This window comes from Bacillus rossius, chromosome 10, assembly GCF_032445375.1.
Source record: "Bacillus rossius redtenbacheri isolate Brsri chromosome 10, Brsri_v3, whole genome shotgun sequence".
In the NCBI taxonomy this organism is placed as follows: domain Eukaryota; kingdom Metazoa; phylum Arthropoda; class Insecta; order Phasmatodea; family Bacillidae; genus Bacillus; species Bacillus rossius.
The window spans coordinates 57,420,089-57,437,373 of record NC_086337.1 but is presented as its reverse complement, the minus strand read 5'-3'; the positions used below and the strand labels follow the sequence as shown (position 1 = coordinate 57,437,373).

At 37.2% G+C, this 17,285-nt stretch overlaps 1 protein-coding gene across 5 annotated transcripts in view; it reads left to right on the top strand.

Moving 5' to 3' along the window:
* The first annotated feature begins 4,655 nt into the window (after nucleotides 1–4,655).
* Nucleotides 4,656–17,285, top strand: part of LOC134536256 (uncharacterized) — a 34,059-nt gene continuing 21,429 nt past the window's right edge. Inside the window, exons 1-9 of one of the 5 annotated variants that reach the window (XM_063375964.1) lie at nucleotides 4,656–4,949; nucleotides 5,300–5,346; nucleotides 5,541–5,600; nucleotides 7,997–8,068; nucleotides 9,741–9,797; nucleotides 12,372–12,511; nucleotides 13,703–13,787; nucleotides 13,869–13,952; nucleotides 14,929–15,102. In XM_063375964.1, the coding sequence (XP_063232034.1) occupies nucleotides 5,561–5,600; nucleotides 7,997–8,068; nucleotides 9,741–9,797; nucleotides 12,372–12,511; nucleotides 13,703–13,787; nucleotides 13,869–13,952; nucleotides 14,929–15,102 (652 nt within the window). In that variant the 5' untranslated portion in view covers nucleotides 4,656–4,949; nucleotides 5,300–5,346; nucleotides 5,541–5,560. The remainder of the gene's footprint in view (nucleotides 4,950–5,299; nucleotides 5,347–5,540; nucleotides 5,601–7,996; nucleotides 8,069–9,740; nucleotides 9,798–12,371; nucleotides 12,512–13,702; nucleotides 13,788–13,868; nucleotides 13,953–14,928; nucleotides 15,103–17,285) is intronic. The other 4 variants (XM_063375963.1, XM_063375962.1, XM_063375966.1 and 1 more) reach the window with 4 other exon arrangements.

Genomic DNA, 17,285 nt, shown 5'->3' with positions numbered 1-17,285 from the left:
CGTCACAGCGAAACGGTCTCATCACAGTGATACTCTCTCGCTACAGGGATACGATCTCACCACAGGGATATGATCTTGCCATAGGGATACTTTTTCGCCATAGGGGTATGATCTCGTCAGAGAGTGACGTCGTACCGACCATGGCCTTTAAGCCCGTGCTCCGCACCGCCAGTACCGTATCCCGTTTTCGGAGCGCGCCCCTTGCCCAGCCGGATTGAGTCAGGCGAGCGCCTCGGGCGTGACCCCAATAGACAACAAACCAAATTAACAGTCACCGCGGCCACTGGCCTTAATTAAAATGCCCGTGAATGTCGGAATAGGATAAGTCCCTCTAAAACAATTCACAGTGGGACAACATGGTAGTAAATTTACAGTCGCCAACTTGATGTCACATTTTAAATAATTAAATACATTAAAACTATTGTTAAGCCTTAAGCACCAATTACCAGGTGCTACATTTTAATTGGGCACCTGGAACATGTTTTAACTGGTAATATAGTAAATTAAATTAATATAAGTTTTTTGACGCCGACTCACAAAGAAGAGAAAGTTTCTCTTCCTTGCGAGGCGGCCATGTCCGGCAGTCTCGAACCACTCCGCGCCGGGAACAGACGTGTGTCCGTGGGCAGCATCCAAGTTTCTTTCATTTTATTACTTTTTATTCTGTACTAAATCTTTAAATTTAAAACCTTTTGTTAATTCACCGCTGCCCACGTCGACTCGGCGCGTATTTTGCGGAGCCGGGCCTATCCCGACCGTCTTCAGTGTGATACCGCGATACGTATCGTAGCACAAAACGTACGGTACTGGCCGACTCCAGCGAAAGTGTTTTTACTTAAGGACGCCGTGCATATGCCTGCCGGCTGCACACACGTAAGTGTTTCGCCGAATTTAGGAGCCCGCTCATAGAGCACCCCCTGCACCCGTTAATGTTCGGCGCTGGCCGTCTCCAGCGAGCATCGACCCGCGTCCCGCGAGACTGCCGCGGTAACCATTAATGTCGCGTAGCGTTATGTTTTTTCTGTGTTAATCGTGTAACGGCTAGACGTCGCCAAGTGTTGGTGAGAGTGTTTTGTAGCGGGACTAGATTAAATGTAATTCTCACCAACTCGTGTATACTAATTTTCCGGAGTCTCCCGTCCTCCACACGGCCGAGCGGCCTTCACAGTCAAGAGAGAACCATTCAGGGTAGATTCAAGCCGTGTACCTGGCGGGGCACGCGGGGGCAGAGTACCCACGACCCAACATCAACGGCCTAGCAGTCCGCTAGCCTGGCGCCCCTCCGGACAACAAGAGCACCGCGACGCCCGTAGCGCCCGTCAGGTACCACCCGGGCCTTTCACATAGGTCGGGTGACGGCAAGAGATACAATTTCGTCACAGGGGTGCGATCTCATCGGGGATATGGTCTCGTCACAGGGATACATTCTCATCAGAGGGATATCATAAAACAGTCTTGACTATAAGCATTTAACGAAAAGTATGTACGGTTACATGAACATTCAACTTGGTAGGATACAATCGCCAATTTACACTAGACTAAAATGCCCCCAACTCTATTTGGCTCCAACTGTCTTTGGCTCCAACAGCTCCATCAACTTTGGTTACAAGATCACAAGACTTCTTGGTTAGAAACCTAAAAGTCTACAAAGATACAAGGCTACAACGCGATGAGCTACAAAATTCAAGAATCTAACTGTCCTTGGCTGTTAAAGCCAACAGTTCTAAGTACGTTGAGTATGGTGGCTACTTCGTTGAGGTGTCAATGGTTCCCTTCACTAATCATAGCAAATCGAAGTCTTAACCTGTCGACTAATATGTTAGGTTTTTCCCATGTTGTGTAATCAATTTCTTCTGCGGCTTTCATCTTCCCTGTATGTTTGTTATTCATATTTTAAAGATCTTTGAATTTTAAAACCACACATTGGAGATCTCGTGTAGTAGCACACGATAAAATACACTAGTTGGCACTCCCGGCTCGAACTATCATCAACCAACCTACTAGGGAATGACAGGGCAGGGGATTGGTCACCCCACTCAAAAAGCACATGGCATGAGCCGCACAGAACCCCAGATATAACGAAAGACAAAATGTTTAATAAGAATTGGAATGAGTGTGTATTTTAATGCCAGTTAAGCAAGCAATTGTTGGGGAACTCCATGAGACAGTGCTTACCCTCCCTGGTAAGTCACACTGGTCTGCTGAACTGCTCGCAAGGACTACAACGGCATTTCTTCCGCTACCTGGGAGGGGAAGTGGCATCAACAATAAAATGTTTTTAAATATGAAATGTGGCCAGTCTACTTCTGGATGGCTGTAAAATAATACACAAATAACATTAAGGGCGGTATTCCAAGACGTTTCAGTAAGGTAGCGAATATGCACTGCCTTGTTGGGCAACTGCCATACCCTAACTCTCAGGTCATATTCCAAAACGTGTCTTAACTGAACCCCTGTAAGGTATCAGATCGGCAGCCGTTTTAATAAACGAGGACTTGTGCGAGGCCATAAACAGTTGTACTTCGTGGAATCCATCGAAATTTTAGCTTATTTTTTAAAACAACGGAATTATAATGTGAAATAGAATATTTAATTTTGGTTGTACAAGAATAAACGATGAATTTTTGGCCGCATTTATGTTTGCTGTTTTTTAAGATATTAGGGGGGAAATTGTATTCGTAAAAGTTCCGTTAAAGTTCATTAAAAAGGAATATATATATATATATATATATATATATATATATATATATATATATATATATATATACAGTTATGGATCAAATCGGCAACAGATAGGACACCAAAAATCAGTGCCCTAAAAATAAGGGACTGGCCGTGTCCTATCGTGCACTTGGAATATGGTTAGGGTACAGATCATAGGCGTGCGCAGGACTTCAGTAGTGGTGGTGCCAGATTACACAACAGCCCTATCATTCACGGACCCGAGCCTAAAGCGGGGGTCCGGGGGTCCTCCCCCGGAAAAATATGGATTTGAAAGCGCAAAATGGCGCTATTTAAGGTGTTTCCGAACAAAAACATTAAATACACAGATGTAAAAATTTTTACATTTTTAATGACAAATTATGGCTTTGAACGTTATAATCGTCAGGAAAACTACTAAACTATTTACAGTTTTAAGCTTTGTTGAGCCATAAAGTAAATTGCACAAATTGTTTGCACGGAATTCATGCTGGTGGCTTTGAAAAACTGTACTTACATGTTTTCTGAAGACGCGAAATAAATGCTAGAAAAAACATTCTCAAATGTTAAGTTTTAAAATCAACAAATCAAGGGAGTTTTTGTAACATACCTCAAATATGCAAAATATTAAAATAATAAAAATACGCAAATAAGAGTGGGCAAAAGTTTTAACTTTTGGAATACAACAAAAATGTTTTGTCGGCGACTGCATATAAGTCATCGAGTAATCCTTTTCGGGATCAGGCTTTTTAATTTTAATCACCCATTTATACATCATACAGACATATATATATACAGCAATTAACGAACCATACAACTGTCAACTAGTGAAAATAAAATTATAATTAATTAATGAGTGATCATAATAACAAACACAGGCTGTAGTCGTGTACTCATTAGAACAGTAAACTGATGAGTAAACAGTAAGAGTAAACACTACACAGTAGTGCTACCTGGCGGACGGTGGCTATTATTCCGTGCGCCTGCCGAGTGGAGTGAACAGTGGACACCGAGCGCGCATTCTATGTAATTCGAGGAGAACTATGAGAAGTATTTACATTTCAGAAGTTTCGTAGCCGCGGCTCGCGTGTACAACACAAGTAACTGCAACTGGCTTGTTTCCGTGTGTATAGTTGGTTCGATTGATAATTGATATACTGATAATGTAATGAGCACATATCTGTAACTCGACACGATTGGAAAACATATTTTTTTTTGGAAATAATACAGATTTTTGTAAGTACGTATTATTTCTGCTTGTAAAAAATAAAATAACGTTAACCCTAATGGTGGTGCCAAGGCACCTGTGGCACCTACCGTGCGCACGCCTATGGTACAGATATTGCGTATTCAACACCTAAACCCTTATTTTTGTGTCTTGGAATACGGCCCAAGGATTACTAATGCCTTTCGTGTATTTTTCATTTCTGCCAAAAATGATATCATCGAAACGCAACACTGGCAGCGGCCGGCTGTGACATCATAGGGTGCGCTTCCACAGCTATAGACAGTACTGGGACCCAGTCTTAGAATAAGGCACAGGTCCAAACCACAGGCCACTAAAATGCAATAAATTATAATAAAGGTTTTTGTAACATTATATATATCTTAATATTACAAAAAATATACTTGGCAGTTGGTTTCTATCATAAAGTACTGTAAAATAAATCATTATATGTATTGATTTGGTGAATAAACAATGTGGTTAGTATCACCACGTGATACATAGTTCAACATTCTCAACTTAAATTTTCGTCACTTGGACTTAATATTTTATTTTTAAATACTTCTTCAAATTTTCAACTATTTGGGTGTATTAATTCAAACGTAGCACATGAATTTACGTATTTCGTAAATGCTTCAAACGTGCTGCTACGTATCCAGCTGTTATGTTGTGGTTTCATAACAAAAACCTTTTTTGAAAATTATGATCAAAGCTTTTAGTATGTTATCTATGAAAAATATATTAATGGTTGTTCGTTTCTCCGTTATTGAATTTTTTTTTCCTCAATTGATTGAAATGTTCGTTGGACGTAATCTTGAAAAAGTGAAATGTAATAAGAAAGGGCAGGGTCGCTTGCAAAAGTTTGTATCGTGAATTGAAATATACGTACTGGTTTATTGTTTGCGCTGTTTTAAATATGTATCTATAATTTGAGTTCAGGGTGTGCCTGGTTACGTTTATAGTTAGTAAATCTCAGGCTGTGTCTCAATTTAAAGAGCACGCAATTGTATCTTGCTCTTTTCAGGTAAAGAACATATTTTAAGACGCGATTTTCGTATTTTAAAATTTGACTAGCCACTGGAGGGTGAATTTGGGTAAATATTAAGTATTACTATTTTTCCGCAGAAGTTTTTTAAAAATTCTAAAATGCAATTAATTTATTTCTAAAGTGGTTTCTAATAATTGTATTAACTCCTATTGCATTTGAACAAGTGGCTCCCGCATAATACCAAATTTAAGTAAATTTTTTGGTTAGGATAGCCACATGTGAAAAATTGTATTTTTGAAGTAGTACAGGTAAAGAGCACATCTATTTGCTGCGTCTTGATGGTTAGTTTTTTTAAGACTATTAAAATTAGGTATTAACTGTTGCAGGTAGACAAATGTTACCTATGCCCTTCGCTCATGCTCCAGAAGTAATGGTGCGTATTCACGATTAAAAATTGGAATGGAAGAAATAGTTAGAAATAACCAACACACTTTTGGGGAAACATTGACTAACATTTTTATCACCCAAAAACACTTTTTTATAGTTGTTTGTAATATTTATTTTATAGAAAAATACCAGAATTTTTAATAAACACTATTTTAATCATGACTATTTGTTTTGTTACAGGTAATTAACTTAAGTCAATAATGGCTCCATTGAAACCACGCTTGAATTCAACCAACCCAGGTAATCTAGTATTTTGGTCCACTTGTTCTGCATAAGTAATGTCAAAAAAATATCTTGTCTTACCATTTACTAGTGCGAAGTACTCCTAAAGAATTCCACACTATTTTAAACACAATATTCTGTGTTTGTGAACGGCGTATTTATTCTGTGTAAATTACAACTGTGTGTCTTATGCCGGACTTACAATAGCCCGTCCCTCCATCGATCCATCATCCATCCGTCGATCATGTGACCTGCAACCAATTCAAAAGCCCTCAAAATTCCATTAATCCATCAAAAGTTTGGCAAACTCATGCTCTAGCGGGACGGATGGATTAGCTCTGTAGTTTAGTCATGCCAGTCACATGTATACAGGGCTTTGGTTCGGATGTTTTACGTAATATTACCATTGTTAAAACTTGCGTCCAAACAATGCCATTATGATGCTGAATTTTTACAAGGATTTGCTACTACAATAAGTAGAACACAATGGTAAATATGTAGTGTATGGATTAGTGTCAAAAAAATTTAAAAAAACTGAAATAACTTTCATTATATGCTCTTTTACGTCCTCTTTTCATTACAGCCTGCGGAGATAAGAAATTCCAATTACTTTAGGAGATATCAAATTTTTTAATTTTCATATTTGGGCGATATTTGTTAAAAAAAAAAAATATTTTTAAATTCCGAAAATACTTTTATTCTGTGCTCTTTAACTTCCTCTTTTCATTAAACCCGGCAGAGATAAGAAATTCCAAATACTTTAGGAGATATTTAATTTTTTAATTTTCATCCTGTGCACTCATGCGGCGTTCATTGTTGCTTGTTTACAAGTATGATTTTTTTTTTTTTTTTGCGACATACGTGAACGGGGGAACCTAAGATGCACATAAAGTTCTGCCATTCCCGATTACACCCGAACAATTCACCTTTGGCCAACCTCTGGTTTATTTATTAATATTTATATTTCTCTGTTTATTTTAATGTAGCTATACTAACCTAACTAATCGTCCATAGTGTTTTAAAGTTTTTTAATGTAGCTAACCTAACCGACCACTTTTAATATTTGAATTCATTTTTCCTGCGCAAAAATAAAACAAATCCCGAAGTTGGCTGAAGGTTAATTGTTCGGGTGTAATCGGGAATGGCAGAACTTTATGTGCATCTTAGGTCTCCCACGTGAACGACTACATCATGTAAAAAGAAAATTATGTGAGTTCCTACTGTTCATCCTTTGTCCCGGTTTGTTAGGTCAGGGCAGCTACATTATAAATACTTTAAAACTAAACAACCATTAAAATTAATTTTATTATAATGTCCGTTCAGTTTCAAAGTATTTATAATGTAGCTGACCTGACCTGATCTACCTTTTTTTTTTTTTTTTAGGTCAGGTCAGGTCAGTTACATTATAAATCCTTAAAACTATACAAGTAAAATTAATTGATATTATTTTTAATTTCTGTTTATTTTGAAGTATTTATAATGTAACTAACCTTACCTAATAGAAAATTTCTGTTATTTAGGCATTCACGCAACCACGGCAAAAAATAGCAACGGTCGAATAATTACATAGGTCTTGTATTGCAAAATAAGAACGGCGATATCTCCAAAAGTAATTTTAATTTCTTATCTCCGCAGGTGGTAATGAAAAGAGGACGTAAAAGAGCATATAATGAAAGTTATTTCAGATTTTTAAAAAAAATTTTGACGATAATCCGTACACTACATATTTACCCACAAAATAAATAGCATCATTTATATAAAAATCTGAGAGGGAAAATGATTGGTTGGCAGCACTTATTGGGAAAATATTTGGATGGTTGGATGAAACATGTTGTAAATCACTTGGTTAGCTGTGTGGTGTTGAACAGAGGAGGACGGAAGGGTGAATATCGCACAGAGGGGGCGGGTTTTTGTAGTTCTGTCTTTATTTCCATTCAAAAAATAAGTCTGAGATCCAGATAGTTGGATGAATTGATGGAAGTAGTTTCTGTATCAACAGGTTTAGTAATTTTTTTACAGTGCTGTGGGTATGGAATCTTAAAAATATTCTTTCTTTTTTCCCTGCAGTTCCTGAGAATTTTTTGTTTGCATATGAAAACCATAGATAGATTATGTACAATCCATTTTAGGTACAATGTTTTTATTTTATGCATTGACATGGTTTTTTTTTAGAGTTGTCCAATTCTGTGTGCTTTTGTATTTTATTTCATGTCTTTTGTAGCTGTGTGTTTTGTTATTAAGTAATTCTGTGTTATAATTTTTTTTTTTTTTAATTTTAATCTGTGTGCCTATCATCTATGGCATTCTTGCCGTAGACAGGCATGTTACAGTTATAAATAAATAATTTCAGATAATGCGTGAGGGTTGCGATATGCAACAGGTGATGCGATGAGTTTCTTGTGTTATTCCTGCAGGTGGTCGGAATGTCGGTGCGGGCTCCCGACTGAACCAGTCCAGGATGAGGCTAGCGATGAACAGTGTTTCCGGTGAGTGTGTGTCTCTTGTTTCTAGCAGGAATTATCTGTATACGCTTCAGTAGTCCTGCTGTTGTCAGCGATTGATCAAGAGTTCTGACCGCCCTGGGCTAATTACGAGGACGCGCCCCGGCAAGGTGACAAGCCAGTGTTTGTTTTACGCGCGCTTTTTAAAATATTTGAAAATTTATGTAATGTTAAAATCAGGGAGTCCCAAGCTTTTTCAGTTCACTGCGCATTTAGTTTGTATTTTGTCTCGGTCTAGTTGAAATATGTAGGGTAGATGCAGTGATGCTAGATCAATAGTGCATGCGAAGACACGATCCTGATACATGCGCCCTAGGCTGCAGCCTAATTAGCCTAAGGGTTAATCAGGCCCTGGCTTTTGTTCACAATAAATAAGAAATCAGTCCAAATGTGTGTTGGTGGTTTTTGTCTCTAGATAATACAGTGAATTAGCAGCTTTCGAGTTTAAAAAAAAAAAATTACCGTGAAACCTTGTTATTAAAACCCCTTTTAATACAAAACTAGCATTAACACAAGATTTTTTCACAGTTCCTATGTATTACAAAGGAGTTATAGTGCTAAGTAATTTGTTTAATACAAAAGTATGGTTATTTCATAATACAAAGTTTTTTCCATGGGTAAATAATTACATTAAGTAAAGAATGGTTAATACAAATATAACATAATGATGTAAAGAATAATTGTGAATCATCAAATAAAATAATACTGATGCCATTGTTTGGTTCAGTGTAGGTTCAGGGGGGGAAAAACTTAGAAATAACATATTCTTATCAAATGATGGTATGTGTTTTTGTAGATAGTTTCGAAACATTTGCTTTATTATATTGGCTTAAATCCTTTTAAAAAGTGCAGTACAGTATAGCCACATGACTAGGCTTCCTAAAATTGTATTTTACAATCTATAAAAAATAAGTTTGTTGTAAGTTTTCTTGGAAACATTCTGTAGACAATATTCAGTTAGCCGTTGAAATAAAAAAAAAATTGTCAGATAATTTTTCTAAAAGGCTTTAGATCATTTAAATTGAAATGACAACTGTATGGTAACTAGTTTTTGTATTGTGTTGGAATAATCATAATTTATTCATCTGGTATTTTGAGAAGCAAAGTCAGTGTTTAAAGAAAATGGTGCATTAATCGAACAGTATAGAGTAGAAAGTGGCAATGACTGCATATAAAAAAATTATTCAGCCACATTTTTTTGTTCTAGTAAAACTTCAGAGGTTTTTTTTATTTTAATATATTAATGACTTAAGTTTGCTCTTGTTTATTTTTAACCTAACTTTGATTATAATGTAGCATTATAATTATCTCAGCAAAAAATAAATACAGCATGAAATTATGTACAAAAAATAATGTAAATGTTAGACTTTATTGTTACCATCCTGTTTTATTGCTTGTCTATTAAACATTTTCTCCTAGGTTACACATATTTTTGTTTGCAATATTAATGCATAAATTTGTTAGTACTACAGTTTTTTTTTTTTTTAAAAAAAGAGAATCCCTGCTGATTATTTAGTTTCAAATTTCATTTTTGTGCGACACTTTTGAAAATGTTAGTCACTTTTTAGTGATTTTCCGAAACTAAAAAATTCACTTTTTTTTTCACTGATTTAGGGAATGTAATGCAAATTTTTTCAGGTGTATTTCTTTTTTACAGGGAGCGGTAGTAGAAACAAGTCAACCTTATATGGGAAGGTTGTTAAGAGAAATAGCAGTAAGTATAGTAAGCTGTTTTAATTGGTTTTAGATAATGTGTATTGCTGTAATTTGGTAGTGCACTGATGCTATTCTGTGTGTGTGTTAATGACATTTAAAATTATTGTTATAGCTGACAATAATTGTTGAGAATATTAATAAGTTAATTTAATAGCATTAGTTTTTGTTTCTTTTTCTTTTATTCACCAAGCATTGTGAGTTGCGAGTTGTTTTTACACACATATTACTTTTACATTTTATAAAAGTACTAATATTTTGATTTTGATACCCTACTTATTTTAATAAACCAGAGTGAACCTTACTTAGAATTTTTTGTTTTCATTTTTCTGTGTTATAGTTTGAGCAATGATGGTACTGTATACAAAATAATATTTTTAGTGTTAACAAGCCAGGTAGTATTGACCTAGCAACGGTGATCGCTGTTTACTCTGTACTGCAAAATAAAGCTTGACTCGCAATGATCCGCTGTGTCCGTCAGTCACATAATTTTTTACACTTCTATGCCTCGGCCAATTTTTGTATGAAACATCATCCTTAAAAGTGTTTTCAAATATAAATTAAAAACATTTAATTGAAGCAGCTAAACAAAATAGCACACTTAAAAATAGTGATGCACCGATTATACTTTGCCGATTACAATTATAGATTACCGATTATTACACTAATAATTGCGATTACGATTACCGATTATCAGTTTTTGCGTAAAGTTGAAATAAAAAACAAAGTCTTTTACTAAATATTCCTACTTGAACGCCGTTCTGTTTTTACTCGTCGTTTAACATCCTCAAACATAGATGGTATAACTACTCAAATGTTTCCTGGAAGGAAGTTCATACTTTGGTACTGCTTTCTCCATTAGTAGCTTAAACCCTTTGTTGTTGACAATATCGACTGGCTGCATGTCAACACAGATCATTTCTGCAACAGCTCGAGTCATTTCTTGTGCTCTTGGATCAGTGGGCAAGTACTTTATTTTTTTTGATACCATGGCTGGTAGTGTTGTTAGTGACAGTGCACGTTTTTCATGTGGTCTAGGAGTGACATCAGGATCATCTACTTCACTTTCCCAACTTTTATTTATTTTTGCTGAAATCACTTCACTGGAATGAAAATTTTTGTGTGGTTCCACATGTTTGTAATTGTGTACGACTTCCGGTTCCCGCAACTGCCTCGTGAGATGAGTGTTCCACATATTAAGCATTTTTCTTTAGTTTCACTTATTAAATCCACCGAGAAAAATTTCCATATGTCACTTTTCGATCTTGAAGACGTCATTATGTTGATCAACAATCAAAATACATAGCTAAACTACAATGTGTTTACGTTAATGGCCATTGTCTACGAAAAAAAACTGCAATATTCAAAATTCATGAATTACTATTGCAGTGTTGCCAACTTCAATTCTGATCGTCACTTGTGCAAACATTATGGTTGCAATTTGGTATTTTATTTTAGTAACTCCCGTTAATAACTAAAAAGAACTAAATTTAAAAAAATTACAAATAATCACCATTTCAGTTTATTAATTACTAATTAGCATCACGTGAGCCTACTTTTCTCAATCTTTTGAGAAAGGGAATTATGTAGCGGCAGTGGAATGTGAACCGATGGCGCTATTGTGTATTTGTGCGTATTGTCCGTTCCAACCTCGCATCATACATAACAAACATGGCCGACCTACGGTACGCAGTGAAAATTAGTTGGGCGCATCTTTTCTACTATACCATGTCCAATTTTTTTTACTTACATTTACTAATAGTATAAGTAACATATGCTATATTGTGAATTGTGACAGCTTTAAAATTGCATTTATTTTCTTAACTAAATATTTTGTGCGAAGAAATCACGTGTGTGATTTGGCTGTGTACATGGTAAATATTGTGACAATAATACATACCATCCACGACATTAACTTAACAGGATAAATTGTACAGTAAGTAATTGAATTGAAAGGGGTAAATACTGTAAATAGTAAACGGGGCAGTTATGTATGTACAAGCACAATTCACGAAACAAGCTAATATTATTAGGCGAGTGTATCTATGTACACTCCGAGACGTTGACATTCCATACCTTCCACGGTCATATTCGTTAAGAGATTTCAGCCGTTTGTAGTTTCAATTCAAGAACTTATTAAGGTTTAAACTTTAAATGTATTTTCTTTTCTTTCAAGTCGTATGGGTTTCAGCAACAAATTTTACAATAATCGGCAATCGGTTATAACCTAACCGGGTAATCGCCGATTACGATTAATCGGCATTGGGTCAATAATCGCAGTTGCTGATTAACCGGCTGCATAATCGGTGCATCACTACTTAAAAACCTTTAAGACTGTAAAAGTTGAGGTATCTTGCTAATATTTTGGAGGTTATTTCACCCATCTGTACGTCCACGTTGGTAAGGTTTAGTTGGATGGAAATTTTCTGGGCTATCTGATTGGTTGCAGGTCACGTAATTGATGGCTGGACAGATCATTGGGAGATCAACTTAAGTGTGAGACACATTATGCCATCTCTAATGACTTGGCTGTCAATGAGATATGTAAACTCTTGTTTTTTTCCCCATGTGGCAGGCCACTTGCTGCGCAAAAACAATGTTGCGCTGGCCAAGGCGCTGAACACTGCGAAGCAGCAGAACGCGGAACTGAACACACTCGTGATGCAGTACCGCGAGAGGCTGCACGTCTCAGAGCGACTGGTGCAGGAGTACCAGGTACGTGCTGGGGCCTGCTCGGCCGGTACCGTTCTGGGGCCTGCTCGGCCGGTACCGTTCTGGGGCCCGCTCGGCCGGTACCGTGCTGGGGCCCGCTCGGCCGGTACCATTCTGGGGCCCGCTCGGCCGGTACCGTGCTGGGGTCCGCTCGACCGGTACCATGCTGGGGTCCGCTCGGCCGGTACCATGCTGGGGTCCGCTCGGCCGGTACCGTGCTGGGGTCCGCTCGGCCGGTACCGTGCTGGGGTCAGCTCGGCCGGTACCGTTCTGGGGCCCGCTCGACCAGTACCGTGCTGGGGTCCGCTCGGCCGGTACCGTTCTGGGGCCCGCTCGGCCGGTACCGTGCTTGCGCCCGCTCGGCTGGTACAGACTTGGCTTGTAGGCGTGTGGCAGCACAAGTAATTACCAGAGGCATTTTTAAAACACGGCTGCAGTTTATGAATTTATTAGGTTTTCAATTCAAATTTGTTGTTCCTAACATAGGTTCCTGGGCTTACGAACTAAGGTTAGTTACAATACATCCTATACAATTAATTGTTACCTACAAAAAAAATAAGTTCAGACCATTGTCATGCTATTTAATTTTTTTACGAAAGCTTGAATACCTTAAGTTTTTCTTCTCCCCCTCCCACCCTCATCTTCAGATAAAAACCAAACACAAGCTGCTGAATTGGTATTGAATTGCAAAAGTTGCAGAACCAAAACTTCTTTCATTTTTATTAGAAAAATGCATCAACATGTATATAAAAACATGTATAATTTTAAAGTATGCCTGTAATCATTGTTGGAATTAGTAAAACTAGTTCAATTATTTTTGTAGAAAATTCACTAACTTTCAGTTGCACTGTCAGTTCCTGAGATATACCCTGGTTTCAATTTTTTTTATCTCTATCCAATATATTTTTTATTTGTGTTTGTAATATTATGCTATAATTATCATATTAAATGTATAATTATAATAATTTATAAAAGTAAAAATATAATTTATTTCGTAGTAATAAGGTATATTCACTAGAATGTAGGTACACCTTAACTCACACGTTCAAGTTTTGATAAAACTGCCAAGTATCATCGAAATAGGAAATTGTCCCCTTCTGTGAACGAATGGACTGAAAGGGTTACGTAAAACCTAGTTGAAACCTGACCTGTAATAATAACCAGCTGTGGACCGGTCGATGTGACTGTTAACAGGATTTCAGGCGGGACATGCGGGCCTTGTTCGACCAGTACCCGCAGAGGGTGGTCGACCAGAACGAGAGCGACTATTCGTCCACAGGTAACCAGCTGCTCTCCCGGTCCCTCGATCTGCCCGGGAATACTTTGGTTTTCTGGCACAAGCATAGCTGCATTGTTTCAGAGCCGGCTTCGCAAGCTCCTCTGCTGCCCAGGACGGAGCGCAAGAGCAGTTCTGATCGTTCAGAATACCAGGCTGGCGTCAGAGGTAATTTGAACGGTCTTTAATTCTGTAGGAGCTTGAAGTGGAAAGTGCCTTAAGGGCTCCGCCTACCCGGGCACACACGCGGTGCGCAGAGCTTCAGGAAAAACAACGCGATTTCAAAACTACTCAAGATATCTGAGTGGGGGATCTGCTTACGAAAAGCATTTAAGAGTTCGCTTAGGGCTGAAAAGTACTTTTGATTCCGGATTAAGGTTTTTAAACTGTATTTTTTGAAGAGTTAAAATGCCTAAAACACATGTTTTCAGAGTAATTTTTAGGCGTAAAACAACTAGTACAGATTCTTGAAAGCACTTTAGGGACTTGCATTACACCTTTATCTCCATTTCTCTGCCATATAATGTTACGGTCACCGCTCAAATTTCAGTTATCCTGCGATTACGAGAAGACTGCACGTTCACTGCGCACTAGAAGCACCAGAGAGATTTGCGCTTATCATCCCGCCTCACTAACACACACAACCCGCTGACGAGGCGGGCCCCTTAAGTGGATAATTTTTTTATTTTTTATTTTATTTATATAGTGGCAGGAGAGTCTTGTGCTTGGGGCTAACCAACACGTTATCTCTGGATACTGTGATAGTATGTTGTATTTATTTTTGCCTACATGCATGCAATAAGCGCAAACTTTAAAAAATTGCAGAACGTTTCCCGTTTGACATAGTTTCGATGTCAAACCGGTTTTACAGTCGACGCTTTCGCAAGTGCGGGCAGGCCTCCCGTAGTGAGGAGCTTCTTACTTCCAGGAGGGGGTGAGGGAGGCCTTCCCTGTGATCTGTGCCCATGTATTTATGTGTGTGTGTGTATTTATATAATATAGACTAAGTTTCATCAATATTTCGTGGACTCCTGTGAAGTGTTGAAAAAATGTTTCACCGCATGTTTAAATTCAACAAATTGAACTTGTAAAAAGTTTGATGTTTTGGTTCGAACACAAAAAAAGAAAAGAGTGTTTGCGGAAGCCCGCCGACGGTGCGGGGCGCGTGTTGCAGAGGCGAGGACGCAGCTGGTGAACCCCATGGTGCAGGGCATGTCCATCAGCAAGGTGAAGGTGTGTCTGGAGCGCATCAACGACGTGCCTCGGTCCCGCCCGCTGTCCCTGCGGGAGCCCGGCTCGGGCCCCGCCTACGCCCCAGGTGCGTTGAGGGGCAGCTGCGACCGGTGGGTCGAGGGTCTGTCCGTATGTATGCTAGAGGTGGGTTGTTGCAGCAATTTTCGGTATCTGTTCTGACCAGTTGCCGACATAGTAATGTACTTGTCACAAGTAGCTGATACTTCTGTATCAGCTAGAGCAGTAGCGATCCCAGGAAGCGACAAGGTATCGGCATTCTCGTTACAGGTTACACGTCCTCCGTGCCGTCATCACCAGCGTAAAAAGGTATCAGTTTTCTCATTCTACATTCTTCGTAGTCGTAAAAAGGAATCCGTTTTCTCATTCTGCATTCTTCGTAGTCAAAAAAAGGGTAATACAAAAAACTAGTGGTGCACCGATATGACTTTACCGATTACCGATTCGATTACCGATTATGAGAGCAATAATCGGCAGATACCGATTCAGTTACCGATTATAATGAAGAAATTTTTTTAAGTGTAATAATGCACACAAAATTTTTTATTCCCATGTGAATTTAATAACAAGATTAGGTAAAATTGAGAATACAGTTATAATAACAGTATAAAAATATATAAAATACACTATTAAGTCATTGAAAGGGGAAATTAAATTAAATTCTTTTTTAAATATTTGTTATTGTAAACTACTTGAACTACAGTCTAATAATTGTAATTTACAATGGATAAGATTTTGTTGCGGAAAACTAGCATTATTATCGACTATCACATAAGGTTGCATCAAGAAATTACCATTTAACAATGTAAACATGCTGCTTTATTTTGTTCACTTGAGTTTATAGAAAAATGTTTCAACACTTCACTTTTTTTCTCCCTACTCGCCATCTCACTATAATTATATAAAAATGACTAAAAACCAATTCTAGCACATGTGATTTTATTTATGTTGACTGAATATATAAAATTATAAATACTTTTTCACTTTTCACGTCACATACAAATAACAAACGGATAATTTTACCAAAGAAGCCCATTATGAGTTTGTAAAACGCAGTGATAAAAACTAGAAGGTATCGGGACCACGATTTTGAAATGCTACTACGACTCGAAAAGATCGATTGTCATAGAATCCACTGCAACTGTTTGTGGTATTTTGATTGTGTGCCATCTATTTTACTTCTCTGGCTATACGTAATGTACAAGGCCACTAAACAAAAGACGAAACGTAAATAAACGTGTAAGAAAAATGCATTTTTTATTGTTTGAGGCAATGAGATTTATTAAACTTAACGAAATATCTGTAATTATGATATGACGCAGTTAGATGAATTTTGAAATATATACAAATATTACCGTATTTCATCCTAAAATGTGTAACAAAATATTACACGGTAAAAACCTACGTAATTACGCCGGGACGTAAATTATCGGCAAAGTAATCGTTAAGATAATCGCCGATTACGATTAATCGGTAAGTTCCCATAATCGCCGATTACGATTCATCGGTATCCGCATCGGTGCACCACTACAAAAAACCTGAAAGGAGTGTAATTTTTTTCACTTGCGTAATAACAAGGTTTGTAATAACCAAACTATTACAATGCTAATCACAATTTTTATATAATTTCTAAACAAAAGTTTGTAGAACTTGCACTTGTACACCACACTAGATATACTTTTTTTAGGGATTGTAAAATGTAATTTTAGGTTGACTACACCTCTAGCTCAAATATATATATATATATATATATATATATATATATATATATATATATATATATATATATATATATATATATATATATATATATATATATATGTATATATAATCACACTTAAAAGTATTGAAGACAGAAGAATAAAGCGAAGGTTTAGAAATAATCCACAATAAGAAACCAAAATTTTGGAAGAATAAAAGTTATTATATTTCCCCCAACCCTCAATGAACCAAAACAATTGCATTATTATTTCATATTTTTTCTTTACATTATGCTGGGATTTGTATTAATAGGGTTTTTATTAATGAGGTTTTGCAGTGATTAATAGTTTTCCCAACGTTCCGGCTTGCCTTGTTACGTTAAAAGTTTATCTTGTGTCTGTGTATGGTTGATCGACAGTTACTGAAGGTGGGAGTGGGGAAAAAAATAGGTCATAATCTTTTCATTGTGGGGTCATAGTTTCAGAGGCTAGTCTAGTCGAAAATCAGTCAGCATGAATATAAATGTGTTGCTGTGCCTAATATTTTTAG